Source organism: Pinus tabuliformis, chromosome 3_2 (genome assembly GCF_031772625.1).
Source record: "Pinus tabuliformis cultivar Carrire ecotype Pingquan chromosome 3_2, CPIR1, whole genome shotgun sequence".
NCBI lineage: Eukaryota > Viridiplantae > Streptophyta > Pinopsida > Pinales > Pinaceae > Pinus > Pinus tabuliformis.
This window is the reverse complement of record NC_142302.1, coordinates 623,694,145-623,710,147: the sequence shown is the minus strand read 5'-3', so window position 1 is coordinate 623,710,147 and position 16,003 is coordinate 623,694,145. Positions and strand designations below refer to the sequence as shown.

The window sequence follows — 16,003 nt, the reverse complement described above, 5'->3', positions numbered from 1 at the left end:
TAAGTGTTCTTGCTGTGTCTGTTAGTGGTGCCATCTTTCTTTCAACATATGATTACTTAGACAAGTTCAAGACCGCCATCAACATTGCAGAAGCATTACTTGAAACAATTGACCGTATTGGGCCATACAATGTCATCCAAGTCATCACTGATAATGCTCCTAATTGTAAGGCAGCGGGAGCAATTATTGAGGATAAATACCCCAACATATTTTGGTTTGAGTGTTTGGTTCACACATTGAACCTTTTGATGCATGATGTTGTTAAGAACAAAAATGATTACAAATCATAGCAATACCCATGGCCTTTTCCGCAGTCACTCAAGATTACAGTTGTTGAAGATTGCGAGGACTAGATTTGGTAGCTATTACCTCACCTTCAGGCGTCTTTTGAAGGTAAGAGAGTCATTGGCTAGCATGGTATCAAGTCCACACTAGCAGGTATTAAAGGAAAGGGCTACAAATGCAGCTGACAGGCGAGGTTTTGAATTGGTGGAGGAGGCCGCTCTTGATGGCATATTTTGGGCACGTGTGAGGCAAGTATTGGGTTTCACCAAGCCCATTTATCACATGATTCGGTTTGCAAATACAGATAAACCAGTGATTGGCGAGGTGTATGAGCAGATGGATACCATGTTGGGGCAAATAAAAGATATTGTTCATAACAATGATCCCGACTTGTACAAACTGATTCACGATTTTGTGTGTGTACGGGTGGAATAAACTTAATCTTCCACTACATTGCTTGGTGTATATCCTTACACCAAAATACTACTCTACATCTTGGTTGGGCCAACCTGCACCAGGGGGTGGTGTTAGGACCAAACCCCATATAGATGAAGAGGTAACTAAAGGATATTTGGAAGCATTAGAAAAGTTGATACCTGACAAGGAGGAATGTGCTAGTGTGCGCCTTGAAATAGGCAGGTATTTCAGTAACACTGGTCTGTTTGGTACGTTCCATGCAATGGAAGTCAGAGACAGATTTGATGCTCTCACATGGTAGGAAACATATGGCGGCCATGGACTATTGCCAAAATTGGCAAAAAAAGTTCCATCACAGGTTGTAGATACTTCTTCTGCAGAGAGGTGTTGGAGCACCTACAGCTTCATACATAATGTGAAAGGAAACAGACTCAATGGAAATCAGGCAGAAAGCTTGGTTTATGTGCACTACAACTTGAGGTTGTTGAGTCATTACTGTGATCGGGCTTATGAGGATCCAACATATAAATTTGGGACAACCACCCAAAGGATGACAATTTGGAGGATGGCACTATACATCTTGAAGAACTGGAATAGGAACTTATAAGGGAGGAAGATGAAGCAGCAACCATGCCACCTCCACCATCCAGTAGCAGTGCTCGAGTTCAGAGTCTTGTTCCTTTGCTGTCGCCACCTCCATCTACACCCTCACGTGGAGGACATGTGCCTTCTAGTTTTGGTCATTGGTCTGTGCGAGAGACTCCTAGAAAACCACCACGACCTACTCATACATTAGACTCTCGTGGCAAGGGCCACATGCAGTGGTAGATAATAGATTTAGAGTTTATTTGTCTTTTCTAGTTTCTATTAGTTTTCATAACTGTTGAGTCTTGAGTCTTGACTCTTTCATATCATAATGATATTTTTTGTAAACAATATATGACTGTGACAATGAAAGTTTGAAGTTTGAAGTTGGCAATTATAATTCATTGGTAATGATTCTGAATTATGAATATGATGCTTCACGAAAGTTGTTTATTTTCATTTCATAATTCATTTTATAACATTTCATTTCATGTTAAGTTGTTAACAGTTAGATATTATTTCTTGTAATGGTTAAACTTAGCTTACAAGTAGAACTTTTTGGTGATCAATGATGATAAATGTTATATATTGAATTTTCAATTTTGAAAGCTTGAAGTTGACTGTTGAAACTTTAAGATTGATGAATCATGATTCACGAGACTCAATTGTGGACGTGGTTGATGAAGATTATAACTTCTTGATGATTGATGTTATATGGTTCAATGATCAATCTATGTATTTTTATGTTTTTTCTATCTAATTCATCATTCTACATGTTTTTGTTGACATATATGTATCAAAATATAAAAAATATATATATTACATAAAAATCGCTTCGGGATTCGCTCTCAAACCGGGAGCTTTTGAAAATGTCGCTCCCGCTCCCCGCTTTCGCTCCCACTCCCAAGTAACACTGGTTGAGCCTGATTTCGTAGTAATTGGCAGAGAGAAGATCAAGAGAATCACACTAAGGTGTGATTAGCGATACCTCTCCTGAACTTTTAACATACCTGGTGCTTTCGGCACTGCAGAGAACTGTGGCTCTGACGACTACAAGGTCACCATTTTAAGTATTATTAAAACATGCTTCTCAAGAAAAGACGGATGGAGATCTATCTGTTTATCGACCAAGCTTATGCTTGGAAGTAAATTTTATCTATGCAAAGTTAACTTATATGCAAATGCACCGTAAGATGAGATGAAGTTAGACTCGAGAATGGGAAAACACTTATGCTGCAAAAGCCCTCAATTACCCAAATGAAATGCTCGCTTTTTTTATATGAAGGCTTAGAAAATAAACTCTTGAAGATACTATAGTTAAAACACCAGCTTATTTCAAATCTTATTGATACAATTTAGCTCAAAAAGAACAAAAGCAACTTTGCAATTCGATATCAATGTCAACAGATGCTCAAAAAATACTCTGTTTATGAAACAAAGGATATGCATTTTATCACAATTCCATGACAGAGTGCGTAATTTTCATAAATTAATTTTTAGGACAGCAGTAAGAAACACTTTATGACAATAGAAATATGACAATGAAAACAGTAAGCTATCAATGATATCTTTATGCAAAAAATTTACCGAAAATTTTCCAAACTTACCCACATGAATTATAAAAAAATTTCAGCATGTTGGGATGTGATTTCTGGAATTATATCAGATCTAATATACTTATTACAGCCAGCAATTAAAACATGAAATAAGTCTAATATTGAATGCCCAACTCAAGAAATTAATTCCTTAATGTATTAGACAACTTAGGAACTGATTTTAGGCTAACCCAAATGAAATTTTTCCACTATTATATTTCAGACTTCAGAAACAGAATTATTCAGAGATAACAGTGACCCAAAATGGAGATTTAGACCAAATTCTTAATACACATCAAACATAAATGACTTATTAATGTATTTAGCAATTTTTTAGTTAATTTCAAACCACATAGATGCGTTTTTCACCACTATTAGAAAGGTATATGACTGTTGTAGCAAACAATGAAGAAAAAGATGGTTTAGAGATCAAACCCTTAGGTCCTAGGCCTTGAAGATCACTTGCCCAAGTTGCAAACGAAAAATTTCAATATCTACAACACAAATTTTTACCAATTTTTTTGCAAAACCCACCAATGATTAGCTTCAGAAAATTAAATATTCAAATCAGAAATGGAGCAAGGGAATCTAGGGCCAATGAGAGTTAGCACTAGGCCCAATAGAAATAGCTTGGGCTAGGAGAAGATAGATCTGGGCTTAAGAGCCCCAAAATTTGAAACCCTTGTTTTGAAAAAATTATTTTGCTTTAGATCTTCAGATTTATTGTAAAATCTTTAATGACTGGCCTTGTAAAAAGATTTGGGATAAGATATTGCCCTCCAGGGCCTAGATTTGTCTCAAAACCCCCAGATCTGCTTGAAAAATCTCAAATCTGAAGATTTACTTGGTTGATTTCTCAGATCTATTCCTGCAAACAATTTTTGAGCCCAGAGCTTGCCCTCCAGAGTCTAGATCTAGCTCAAATTTGAAGATTTACTTGGCTGATTTCTCAGATCTATTCCTGCAAACAATCTTTGAGTCCAGAACTTTCTTTCCAGGGTCTAGATCTAGCTCAGATCTGAAGATTTTCTTGGTTGATTTCTTAGATTTATTTCTGCACAACTGAAAAGAGAAAAACCCAATACCCAATATGTACAAAAATAGAGAAAATCCCAAAAACCCAAGTGTTAAAATTCAAAATTATGTTACAAAATTTTAGATCTACAAAAGTAAATAGCAGATCTATACAAATAATTTACAGATCTATCAGATCTGAGGAGTATGAGTCCAACTCCACTCCTAGATCTAATAATCTAAGGCTCTTAATAGCCAGATCTATCAAAATTTCCACAAAATATTTAAAAGATTTTGAAATTTTAGAGAGGTAGTACCCCAAAAATACCCTGCAGAAAAAAGATTATCGTTAAGTAAATCCTGAAGCTTATATGCAAGCTCTTCAGAAAATATGTGTTGAGAGTTGGCTGGTCCAACCGAAGACTATCCCCAAACGCTCATTGAGAACCTGAGAGACCTTCTGCAAACACTAGATCAACCATCAAATCAAGTAGAAATATAGAACAACAATAAAATTATGAAGAAATAGAGATACCTGCTACATCAATCAAAATTAAAAATGTTACCCTAGATCCAACAAACTGAATAAGATACCTGTATTCAGATTATTCTAAGAGAGCTATTGATTGATAGTCACATAATATTAAGCAGAAATTAAACAATGTTACCATAAATTCATGAAGAGGAACACCACAGCATGTTGAAACCCTAAAGACTTGCATTAATTCAAAAAAGTATACAAGAGAGCTTGAGAGCTTAGTACATGATTCAGAGATCGGATGACAGTGACTGACAAATGACCTCCTATTTAAAGATAAATCTTCCAACGGCTAGTTCGAGTGATCTTTGTCAAAACAATCTCGACTATTGATGAGGATCAAAATTTCCTTTAATTTCATCCGTCGAAATTTTAAATATTAGGAAATTTTGAATTTTTCAATTAATTGTATTTTAATTAATTCAAAAATTAAATTTTTGAATTAATTTTCTCAAAATTTTGACTTTGACTTAACTCCAGGGATCAAAGGCATAAAATTTAGCAAAATAATCAATTAACCTTAGTCCCTAGACCTCTTAAAATTTAATTTTTTAAAGGACCCACAAATTTTGCCTTTGGAAAATTTAAATTCACTTGGGACCTAGAATTAATCAAATTTCTAGCTTAGAATTTTAATTAATTTTGGCCAGAAAATTTAATTAATTAACCTATGCGGGGATGAATTATTTTTTAACCCTCAAGAGACTTTACATCATGATTTTTTACATTTTTTACATTTCAAGGGGAAAAACCCATTTACAAAGGACCCTCACAGAGTACCCAATTCTACGACACAAATATAATCTAGCAGATCAAGCAATTTGTAATAAAATAACTTAACCAAATAGTTAGGATTATTCCCAAATCACTTTTACATAGACTTGATCTAGAACACTAGGATTCCCCTAAGATCTCAGTGACAAAATCCATTCCGGCTTTGGGGTAAGGCTGAAGGAAAAATCTACCGACCATCCGAGAATGGATCAGTGAGACAAAAAGCCTCTCGGAATGTAGATCGTCACCAGAAAAGTAGGTTTACCTAGGTGATTACATACATGACACTGATCTGCTGAGATTATTTACATTATACACATGTAGACTAGGTTTACATTATAAGATGATCCTCACGCTGATGATGATAGCTGGATGGCAAGAACACATCGATCAGGCACTATCCTTTTTGCGAAAAAGGGGGTGTACTGCTATGGGTCGTTGACACGTAGTAGTCAACAGGGTGCACGCACCCCACGGTTCCCACACACCCGGAGCGGGGGGACACCTAGAAACATTTACCCACATACGTAGGGGGAAACATTTTCCCAATGTGGGGGACGCACCCCCCAAAACGGGTGGTTTTGGATGCACCCTGTCGAAAGGGGGATGCCCAGAAGAACCCCTTTTGAAGGGGGACACCCAGTAGCACCCCTTTTGAGTTTTGAGAACTTTTGGATGGGAAAGCCTAATATTCAAGCCTATGGCCTTATTATTGCTATATGTAATTCAAGGTAATGTTAAATTCTTAAAGTAAAAGCGACATTCTCCTTTATCTTTCATTTTCATCATTTTACTTAAATTTTTAACAATGCCATGAAATGACTCGGGAGTCGGGATGTTTGAGAGTGGTTTCAACCTCATTGGATTTTATATGGAAAAAGTAGAATTTTAGATTTCACTCAAAATCCAGCAAACTTAATAGTTTTTTAGGATTTCAGGATCGGGGGGATTGCAACGTTTCCATTGGATTTTGTTATGCACGAGGCTATGGAACTAATATTTAATCAAGAGCACCAAACCCTCTATGTACCTTGATGTTAGTGGCATTGGTTGTCAAACTCCTCTATCATGACCTTACTAAAAATGTACCCATCACTCAAACAAAATCTTGACTTGACATGCTACGTTTTTTCTATCTTATTTTAATGTTTAGAGGGTGATATTGATTATGAAGATCCCAATCAAGGGTGATGATTTTGATTTGTTGTAGCATGATTTTTTTAGATGCTAGAGGCCATCTAGAGCCTATTTGTTGATGTATTTTCAGTTCAAAGATGGATTGCACTTGGTTCCATTTTGGGTATGTGCACCCTACATGCTATATAAATGAGAACTTTTGCTTATTTGTGTATAAATGGTTTGGATTCATATGGATGCACATGAATATATATGTTTTTCTTTAAAATTTGAATATTATAGGTGTTTTTGGTCAACTAGTTTTTGTTCAGAGGATTTTTCGGTTCGGTTACTTATTCAATTCCGATAACATTGGGATCTACTATACTCTATTTTGCTTAGTACTAATTAAATTCTAGAATGATAAATGATGAATTTTAATTTTAAATCAATTTGCATTCTAGAATGATGATTGATAAATTTAATATTTAAATCAATATAAATTATAGAATGATGAACATGGATCAATGTATTTCATTATTTAATCCAATTATGTATGGATCAATATATTTCTGCTTTCATTATTGAATATATATATATAAAAGAATTATATGCCGAGATGTCTCTCCGTCCCCCTAAATTTTCCTAAAATTTGAGGGTACTCCCACGTGTTCCCCTTGTGCATCTACCTGCACCTGCGTCCCCCTTCCCGGATTCTTGGTGGAACATTGGAAAATACACCAAAGCTTAATAGATTCCAACATTAAAATGTTGACAAATACAATAGGAGGAGAGGAAGATGGCAACATGTCTCCTATGAAGAAGGGCCAGATTTTGAAAATTATGCCTAAATATTTGTATATATTATAAAGACCAACTCTTTCATCAACATAAAAAGTGAATATCATAACAAAATAATATAAATTATCACCAAAACACGATTTAAGTTTTTTAATTGTAAATATAAAATATGGCAATTATTGGTAGCTGGTTCACTGTATGTAACTAGACATGTATTTGAAAAGTATTTTATCGCATAAGCAATCATTAAAGAGGAAGCAATGTACAGAAAAAGCTTGTTTTTTATTCAAACTTCTCAACGTCATTTATCAATGTCAAAGGTATGTGTTTTGTAAATGACGGCCTGGTCAGTTGGTGAAGCAGGGTCTTGTTATTCCTCCACCAAAGTTCAAGTTTCAAATCCCCTACAGATATGGGTGGTGAAGTGGGGTATTGTTATTCCCCGCCAAGGTTCAAATATCCTAGAGACATGTCTGCCCCTTGTTGGCTGGCCCATCCTTGCAAGCAGGCTATTGGGGTTAGAGCAAGGTGCAAATCCTCCACAATTCTGGTGGAATCAATAGCCCCAGTTATCGTGGCTCTTGATTGTCTGTGTTAACATGTACAAATATTCAAAATGCGTAACAGGTTAAGGCTGAAGTTGTAGGAAGCTTCCACATAATAAATTTACTATAACCAGTAGGAATATGAAAATCCTATTACATTCCCAACGTTTGAATTTTAGTTATTTTAATTTTGCATATGGATTTGTGAGTTTTCACCTTTGTAGTGTGCAATTTGTAAGACTAGCAGATTAAGCCCGTAATTATGGGAGGCTTCTCTGCAAGGTACTCCACATAAGAAGCTTAGTCTAACCGGGAGGAGTATGTGTACGACCACCTGTAAAATTCTCAAATTTTAAATTTTTTTTTAGTAATTTTTAATACCATGCCAACTTTGGATTTGCAAGGTTATGACTTTCTGGTTGCAGTTCTCCTCACCTGATTTATTAAGTGATAAACTTTGCAATGTTGATGCATTCCCTAAGAACATTTTTGGCTTGCTTCTGTAGGTAGGAAAAATCATTAAATCCTTCAGATGGATGCCATTCCTCCCTGTGCAACCAAATGATTCTATGTTGACTGTGTTGCTGCTTCTCTCGAAATATCATTTAAGAAGTGTGCCAGTTATTGAAATGGATAAGCCATATGTTGAAAATGTGATTACTCAGTCAGCAGTGGTAAGAGGATTGCTACAATGCAAGGGTAGAGATTGGTTTGATGTCATTACGGTAAAATCTGTCTCTGATGTGGGGCTTCCTTTCATGTCTCCAGAGGAGGTATTTATTATTTTATTCCATTTCTCTCTTTGCCTTGTTTTCCTTACCTATTAAAAATTTGGTTTCCTGTTTTTATCTCCTGTTGACTAATAAAAGGAAAAAAACTTCAAACATGTATGCCCGACTGTTGTATATTTTTTCCCTATAATATTATGAGGAGGATGATCATGATTCATGCTTTCTTAAATATGCATCTCATCAATACATTTATTTAAGTGTCGTTCAGATTATATGCACTCTGTATTTTCAGGTAATTAGCATTGATGGTAATGAACTGGTCTTAGAAGCATTCAAACTCATGCGTGAAAAACAGATAGGGGGTCTTCCAGTTGTTGAAGGTCAAAGAGATAAGATTATCGGAAATATAAGCTTTTATCTCCTGTTGACTAATAAAAGGAAAAAACTTCAAACATGTGTGCCCGACTGTTGTATATTTTTTCCCTATAATATTATGATGAGGATGATAATGATTCATGCTTTCTTAAATATGCATCTCATCAATACATTTATTTAAGTGTAGTTCAGATTATATGCACTCTGTATTTTCAGGTCATTAGCATTGTTGGTAATGAACTGGTCTTAGAAGCATTCAAACTCATGCGTGAAAAACAGATAGGGGGTCTTCCAGTTGTTGAAGGTCAAAGAGATAAGATTATCGGAAATATAAGCTTTTATCTCCTGTTGACTAATAAAAGGAAAAAACTTCCAACATGTATGCCCGACTGTTGTATATTTTTCCCTATAATATTATGAGGAGGATGATCATGATTCATGCTTTCTTAAATATGATCTCATCAATACATTTATTTAAGTGTAGTTCAGATTATATGCACTCTGTATTTTCAGGTCATTAGCATTGATGGTAATGAACTGGTCTTAGAAGCATTCAAACTCATGCGTGAAAAACAGATAGGGGGTCTTCCAGTTGTTGAAGGTCAAAGAGACAAGATTATCGGAAATATAAGCATGAGGGACATTCGGTTCTTGCTTTTGAACAGAGAACTTTTTACGAAGTTTGGGTAATGGCCAATCTTCTCAATACGTCTGCATGAATTTCACAGAGCAAATAAATGTGTAGCTTGTCAAGATTTTGTTTCTGCCAATGATATCATTATAAACATAACTCTGCTTCGTGATTTACAGGCAGTTGACCGTTGTAGACTTCCTGAGAACTATTGTTTCGACAACGGGGTCCTCTGTCATGATGCCCCCCGTTACATGCAAATATGACACACCTCTTGCTGACTTGATAGAAGTGATAGCAGAAAAGTGCATTCACAGAATTTATCTAGTCAATGGGCAAGATGAGTTGTTGGGGGTTATTACATTAAGAGATGTCATATCATGTTTTGTTTCAGAACCTGAAAGCCATTTTGAAAATTATTTTGGCTGCTTCTTAATAGATTCTTTGAGTGATTAGTTTGGGTTTTGTATATTTTTTCTGTGAGGCATTTCCTTCCATAGAGATTTCTTTAAATGACTTCAAAGGTTACTTTTTCAGGGTTCTTTCTTTGGAAGAAGATTTTGGGTTATCCTTGAAAGCAGCCCACTGGATTGTAGGGCATATTGTAAGCATGTCCTCGGGCAGAAGAAATTTAGAGAAACGGATAAGCAGGGTTTTTAGAACAGATAAATTTCATGTTTTACTTTTTGGGGCTTCTGCCATTGAAGTTATTGCCAATTCATCTATGAATGCAATGGCAACTTTTCAGTTCGATATGTCTCTGGGGCGGACGAGAAATTTAAAAGAATGGATAAGCAGGCTTTCTCGAGCAAGAACAGATAAATTGCATGTTTTACTTTTTCTGGCTTCTGCCATTAAAGTTATTTTTGATTGCTAGTTCACCTATTAAATGTTAATGGCAACTTTTTACTTTGCTGTGGACATGTTCTTCCTATTGCCAAAACTGATCACCAAAAAATAATGCACAAAAATAGAAAGACTTCGATTGGTTTATTCCAAAATAGATTCTGCGGTAAACGATGTCTTCTTTTGCAAAACAAAATTGTAGTTTGAGACATGAATAGTTTACAGATTATCTATATCCTCCTACGGAGAGGAAGCAATGTATGTAAATATAATGTTGGCATTTCTTTAGATGTATTTAATGATCTCAAATCTAACACTTTAAGAATGGAACTGTCTAAACAAATCAAGCACATGTTTAGTAGGAATTGGTGTGACTGTGCTTAGGGAAGTAAATGGTTAAGGATCTTAGTAGTCAGACAAAGCTTAGGGATCTTTAAGAGATGAGTTTTGACTTTTTTTTGGGCGGGATTTAATTTCCGATCACTTGGATATACAAGGGCTTGCAACATGTTTTTTTTTTGCCAATTGTGTTGATATACAAGGGCTTGCCAACATATTTTTTTGCCAATTGTGTTGCCACCTGCAGATGTGAACTTGACCATATTAGAAAGCTAGTTTATCAAATGTTTTCTATTTTATAGTTTGGAGTTTGAACATAATTTTATGTAATAAAGGAAAAACATGCTCCGTGTAACAAGGCATGGTTCATTGGTCAGTTTGTGGTAGCAATTTTTTGCTGAATAGATACGCCTCAATAGTCACCTAAGCCCAGGAAAGTATGTTCTTTTAGGTGCAACTCCTCTGGTATCTTTAATAAAGAAAAAAATAATATCACCTTATTAAAAAAAGAAAAATTGTATCACCTTTTCTTGATTGGATATTTGAAGGAGATATAATACGTTTTGCAAATTCATCACCTCTTCTTTACATGATATGATTTTTGTTTTGTCTTTTAGTTATTCTGTTAATTTTAGGTATGTTCTATGCTAGAGCAATTTATTTCAATTTTCACAGTTAACTCAATACCTTTTTCCAGATTAGCAATCACATCAGCGTTAAAGTAAACTGTAGATAGAACATAAATATAAATCGTAGAAGACAAACCAAGAGAAGAGGACAAAAGATGTGGCGCTAGCCAGGGACAAACCCCAATGTGGGGAAACCCTTGATCAATTCTTCTTATATGTTCTTCAATAGTTCCGCAGAGAGAGAGATAGTACATTTACAATAGAAGTCAACACTTTGACTTATCTAGATAAGAGCATAGCTCATCTCTAAGAAGATGATACATGAGATCAGTTGAAGACATGCTACTTCAACTAATTCTCCAAGGTGACTCCTTCACCTATCGCTGTGCTGCATTTCGTCATCATGTTGCACCTCACCGCGCTGCACCATGCTGCACCCATCATCACTATACTGCATCTCATCAGCTTCATTAATCATCACTGTACCCATCACTGTACTGCATTATGTGCAATTGCTGCAACATGTTGCCATCCTGACCTATGCTTGTTGTCCCTAGCATGCTTGTTGTCCTTACCATGCTTGTTGTTGCATGCTAGTTGTCCCTTGCATGCTAGTTGTAACATTGCATGTTTGGTGTATTTGGCATTTGCTACTAAGTACCATACAACTGCCCCAAGTTAGTTAGCTGTCCCTTGCATGCTGCTCTCTTTCGGAGATAGATGCTTCGGCTGTTTCGGCAATTCCCGATAATTCTGGCAGTTCCGGCTATTCCCGTCAGTTCCGGCGGCAGTCCCGGCAGTTCTGGATTTTCCGGCTTTTCCGGCAATTCTGGCTTTTCCGGCTTTTTCGTCTTTTCTGGCAGTTCCAGTTTTTCTGGATTTTCTGATAGTTCTGGCTTTTCCGGCTTTTCCGGCAATTCTTGCTTTTCCTGCAGTTCCAGCTTTTCCTGCAGTTCCGACTTTTTTGGCAGTTCTGACTTTTTCGGCTCTTCCGGCTTTTCCGACAGTTCCGGCTTTTCTGGTAGTTTTGGCTTTTCTGGCTTTTTTGACAGTTCTGGCTTTTCCGACAATTTCGGCTTTTTTGGTAGTTCCGGCTTTTCCTGCAGTTCCGACATTTTCGGCTTTTCTGACTTTTTGAGCAACGTAGAGTTTATTTTCCCATCACTGCATTTAGATCTAGGGCAGCGTATATCCTAGGGCACTCCCTCTAGCTCTCATCTTCATCAAACCCAAAATAGGGTGAAGTGAGATCACAAGAGTGAGTGTGTGTGTGACAAATGACTTCAAGTCCTCTTCTATTTATGCTAAAACGTACAGGTTGAATAGACATGACTGTTGGGCTTCTGAGCCTACATAAGTTGCTGGCCGACTTGACAATTTGTCCATAATCAAAATAAATTCATAAATACTTATTGGAATCAGATGATCTTTAGATCAATCCTACACCTCTCGATGAGAGGGATCCAAGAAAAATATCAGCTGCCATAAATAAGATGACCCACATGGAGTTTGGCCCTAGTTGCCAATTTTAACACTCCCTCTCAACTATAGGGAGAACTCCATCCGTTGATCCATATGTCCGACTGTACTATCTCTGCCATCAATGCCCTACACTGCTTTGCTCTGCATTGCTTTGCTCTGCTCTGCTCTACTGAGCTCTGCTTTGCTGAACCATGAAGAAGAAGAATTGATTGAGAATGTCTCATACCATTCTCTATTGACCCGAAGTCAATTTCATCTAAAGAGAGTGTGTTACATCACTCTTACTGACTCGAAGTTAGTTTTGTTGATGCCAGATTAGTATCACAAAAGAGTGTCTCAAACCACTCATACTGATCCCAGATCAGTTTCATTGATCCTAGATCAATGTCACAAGAAAATGTCTTAAACCACTCATACTGATTCCAGATCAGTTTCATTGATCCCAGATCAATGGAGGTCATCCTAGCATAGGGAGTATGGTAGATACAACGATGCGTCCATCGATAGTACTACTATGGTCCCTATTCTCATTTCCTTGCTCATTGATTAGATGACGAGTCCCAGACTGCATGGGTAGGATGCCTCGACAGGAGAACTAATCATTCTGTCCACGGGAGACGAATCATTCTGTCAGTGGATGCCATGGAGAACTAATCATCCTGTTCCACAGTCGCCATGTAGAACAAATCATCCTGGCCCACAAGAGAACTTCCATAGTTGCCACGGAGAACAAATCATCTTGGCCCACAGGAGAACTAATCATCCCATTCCATAGTCGCTACGGAGAACAAATCATCCTGGCCCACAGGAGAACTAATCATCCTGTTCCACAGTTGCCACGTAGAACAAATCATCTTGGCCCATAGGAGAACTAATCATCATGTTCCACAGTTGCCATGGGAGAACTAATCATCCCGGCCCATAGAAGAACTAATCATCTTGTTCATAGCGCACCACCAGGGGAGGGTGAGTCGCCCTGTGGTCGTATGTTGCTCCAGTAAGTACCCCAAGCCCCATGGAGCTCCCAGAGCTCAATGCATGCAACATGCAGGACCCTTATAAGAAGGTCTCTCAATGACTCCAAGTCGTTCGGGAAAGTCACAGATTTGACCTTTCCCCGAGGCTTTGACAAAATCTCTGCGACCTGTACGTCAGTCTCAATGCGATGGAGCCTCCTCGCTCATCGACTTACCATATTGCAGATAAGGCAATATCTAATGTCTATAGCAATCATCGAATACGGGATTCCTCAATAATCGAATCCCCCCTCTGGTTGTTACAGAGAATCACAGTGGTATTCATCATGTGTACAAACAACTCAATTAAGAGCTTCTGCAACCATGCAGCTTCACGCGAGATCATACTCATAGTATTCGGTCTTGGCGGTGCTTATAGCAACAGACTTCTGCATCCTGCTCATCCATGATATCGAAGCAGAATCCAAAGAGAACCAACACTGAGAAGTGCTCTAGTGATCCTCCAAACTGCCTGCCCAGTTAGCATTCGAATAATCATGCAATTTCATATTTCTGGCAGTGTATCTCAATCCATGAGAGATTGTGCCCCGAAGATATCTCAGAAGATTCTTAGCACCAATCCAGTGAGGCTCAACCAAATATGAGCTCACCATACTAACTGCAAAACATATGTTTGGACAGAAGTTCACCAAGAACATCAACACGAATGAGTTTATGAAACTCCGAGGCATTTCCCAAATCTGGTCTGACATCACTACCATATAACTTCTGAAAGTTAAGATCTGTCCCTGATGTGGGGCTTCCTTTCATGTCTCCAGAGGAGGTATTTATTATTTTATTCCATTTCTCTCTTTGCCTTGTTTTCCTTACCTATTAAAAATTTGGTTTCCTGTTTTTATCTCCTGTTGACTAATAAAAGGAAAAAAACTTCAAACATGTATGCCCGACTGTTGTATATTTTTTCCCTATAATATTATGAGGATGATAATGATTCATGCTTTCTTAAATATGCATCTCATCAATACATTTATTTAAGTGTAGTTCAGATTATATACACTCTGTATTTTCAGGTCATTAGCATTGATGGTAATGAACTGGTCTTAGAAGCATTCAAACTCATGCGTGAAAAACAGATAGGGGGTCTTCCAGTTGTTGAAGGTCAAAGAGATAAGATTATCGGAAATATAAGCTTTTATCTCCTGTTGACTAATAAAAGGAAAAAACTTCCAACATGTATGCCCCACTGTTGTATATTTTTCCCTATAATATTATGAGGAGGATGAGCATGATTCATGCTTTCTTAAATATGATTTCATCAATACATTTATTTAAGTGTAGTTCAGAGTATATGCACTCTGTATTTTCAGGTCATTAGCATTGATGGTAATGAACTGGTCTTAGAAGCATTCAAACTCATGCGTGAAAAACAGATAGGGGGTCTTCCAGTTGTTGAAGGTCAAAGAGACAAGATTATCGGAAATATAAGCATGAGGGACATTCGGTTCTTGCTTTTGAACAGAGAACTTTTTACGAAGTTCGGGTAATGGCCAATCTTCTCAATACGTCTGCATGAATTTCACAGAGCAAATAAATGTGTAGCTTGTCAAGATTTTGTTTCTGCCAATGATATCATTATAAACATAACTCTGCTTCGTGATTTACATGCAGTTGACCGTTGTAGACTTCCTGAGAACCATTGTTTCGACAACGGGGTCCTCTGTCATGATGCCCCCCGTTACATGCAAATATGACACACCTCTTGCTGACTTGATAGAAGTGATAGCAGAAAAGTGCATTCACAGAATTTATCTAGTCAATGGGCAAGATGAGTTGTTGGGGGTTATTACATTAAGAGATGTCATATCATGTTTTGTTTCAGAACCTGAAAGCCATTTTGAAAATTATTTTGGTTGCTTCTTAATAGATTCTTTGAGTGATTAGTTTGGGTTTTGTATATTTTTTCTGTGAGGCATTTCCTTCCATAGAGATTTCTTTAAATGACTTCAAAGGTTACTTTTTCAGGGTTCTTTCTTTGGAAGAAGATTTTGGGTTATCCTTGAAAGCAGCCCACTGGATTGTAGGGCATATTGTAAGCATGTCCTTGGGCAGAAGAAATTTAGAGAAACGGATAAGCAGGGTTTTTAGAACAGATAAATTTCATGTTTTACTTTTTGGGGCTTCTGCCATTGAAGTTATTGCCAATTCATCTATGAATGCAATGGAAACTTTTCAGTTCGATATGTCTCTGGGGCGGACGAGAAATTTAAAAGAATGGATAAGCAGGCTTTCTCGAGCAAGAACAGATAAATTGCATGTTTTACTT

At 37.0% G+C, this 16,003-nt stretch overlaps 2 protein-coding genes across 5 annotated transcripts in view; both read left to right on the top strand.

Moving 5' to 3' along the window:
• The window catches only part of LOC149182172 (Cystathionine beta-synthase (CBS) protein), a 209,072-nt gene extending 198,769 nt beyond the window's left edge, over window positions 1-10,303 (top strand). For 2 of the 4 annotated variants that reach the window (XM_089416780.1, XM_089416779.1), the window contains exons 4-6: window positions 8,177-8,443; window positions 9,290-9,462; window positions 9,587-10,303. In XM_089416780.1, coding sequence (XP_089272906.1) covers window positions 8,177-8,443; window positions 9,290-9,462; window positions 9,587-9,863 — 717 coding nt within the window. In that variant the 3' untranslated portion in view covers window positions 9,864-10,303. Of the gene's footprint in view, window positions 1-8,176; window positions 8,444-8,693; window positions 9,463-9,586 lie in introns of those variants that run through there. The other 2 variants (XM_089416782.1, XM_089416781.1) reach the window with 2 other exon arrangements.
• Window positions 10,304-14,429: 4,126 nt separating this feature from the next.
• LOC149182171 (SNF1-related protein kinase regulatory subunit gamma-1-like) lies at window positions 14,430-15,488 on the top strand. Its single transcript, XM_089416783.1, has 4 exons — window positions 14,430-14,503; window positions 14,751-14,913; window positions 15,048-15,220; window positions 15,349-15,488. Exons 1-3 carry the CDS (start codon window positions 14,489-14,491, stop codon window positions 15,053-15,055), a joined length of 186 nt encoding a protein of 61 aa, XP_089272909.1. The 5' UTR covers window positions 14,430-14,488; the 3' UTR covers window positions 15,056-15,220; window positions 15,349-15,488.
• The last annotated feature ends 515 nt before the right edge of the window (window positions 15,489-16,003 follow it).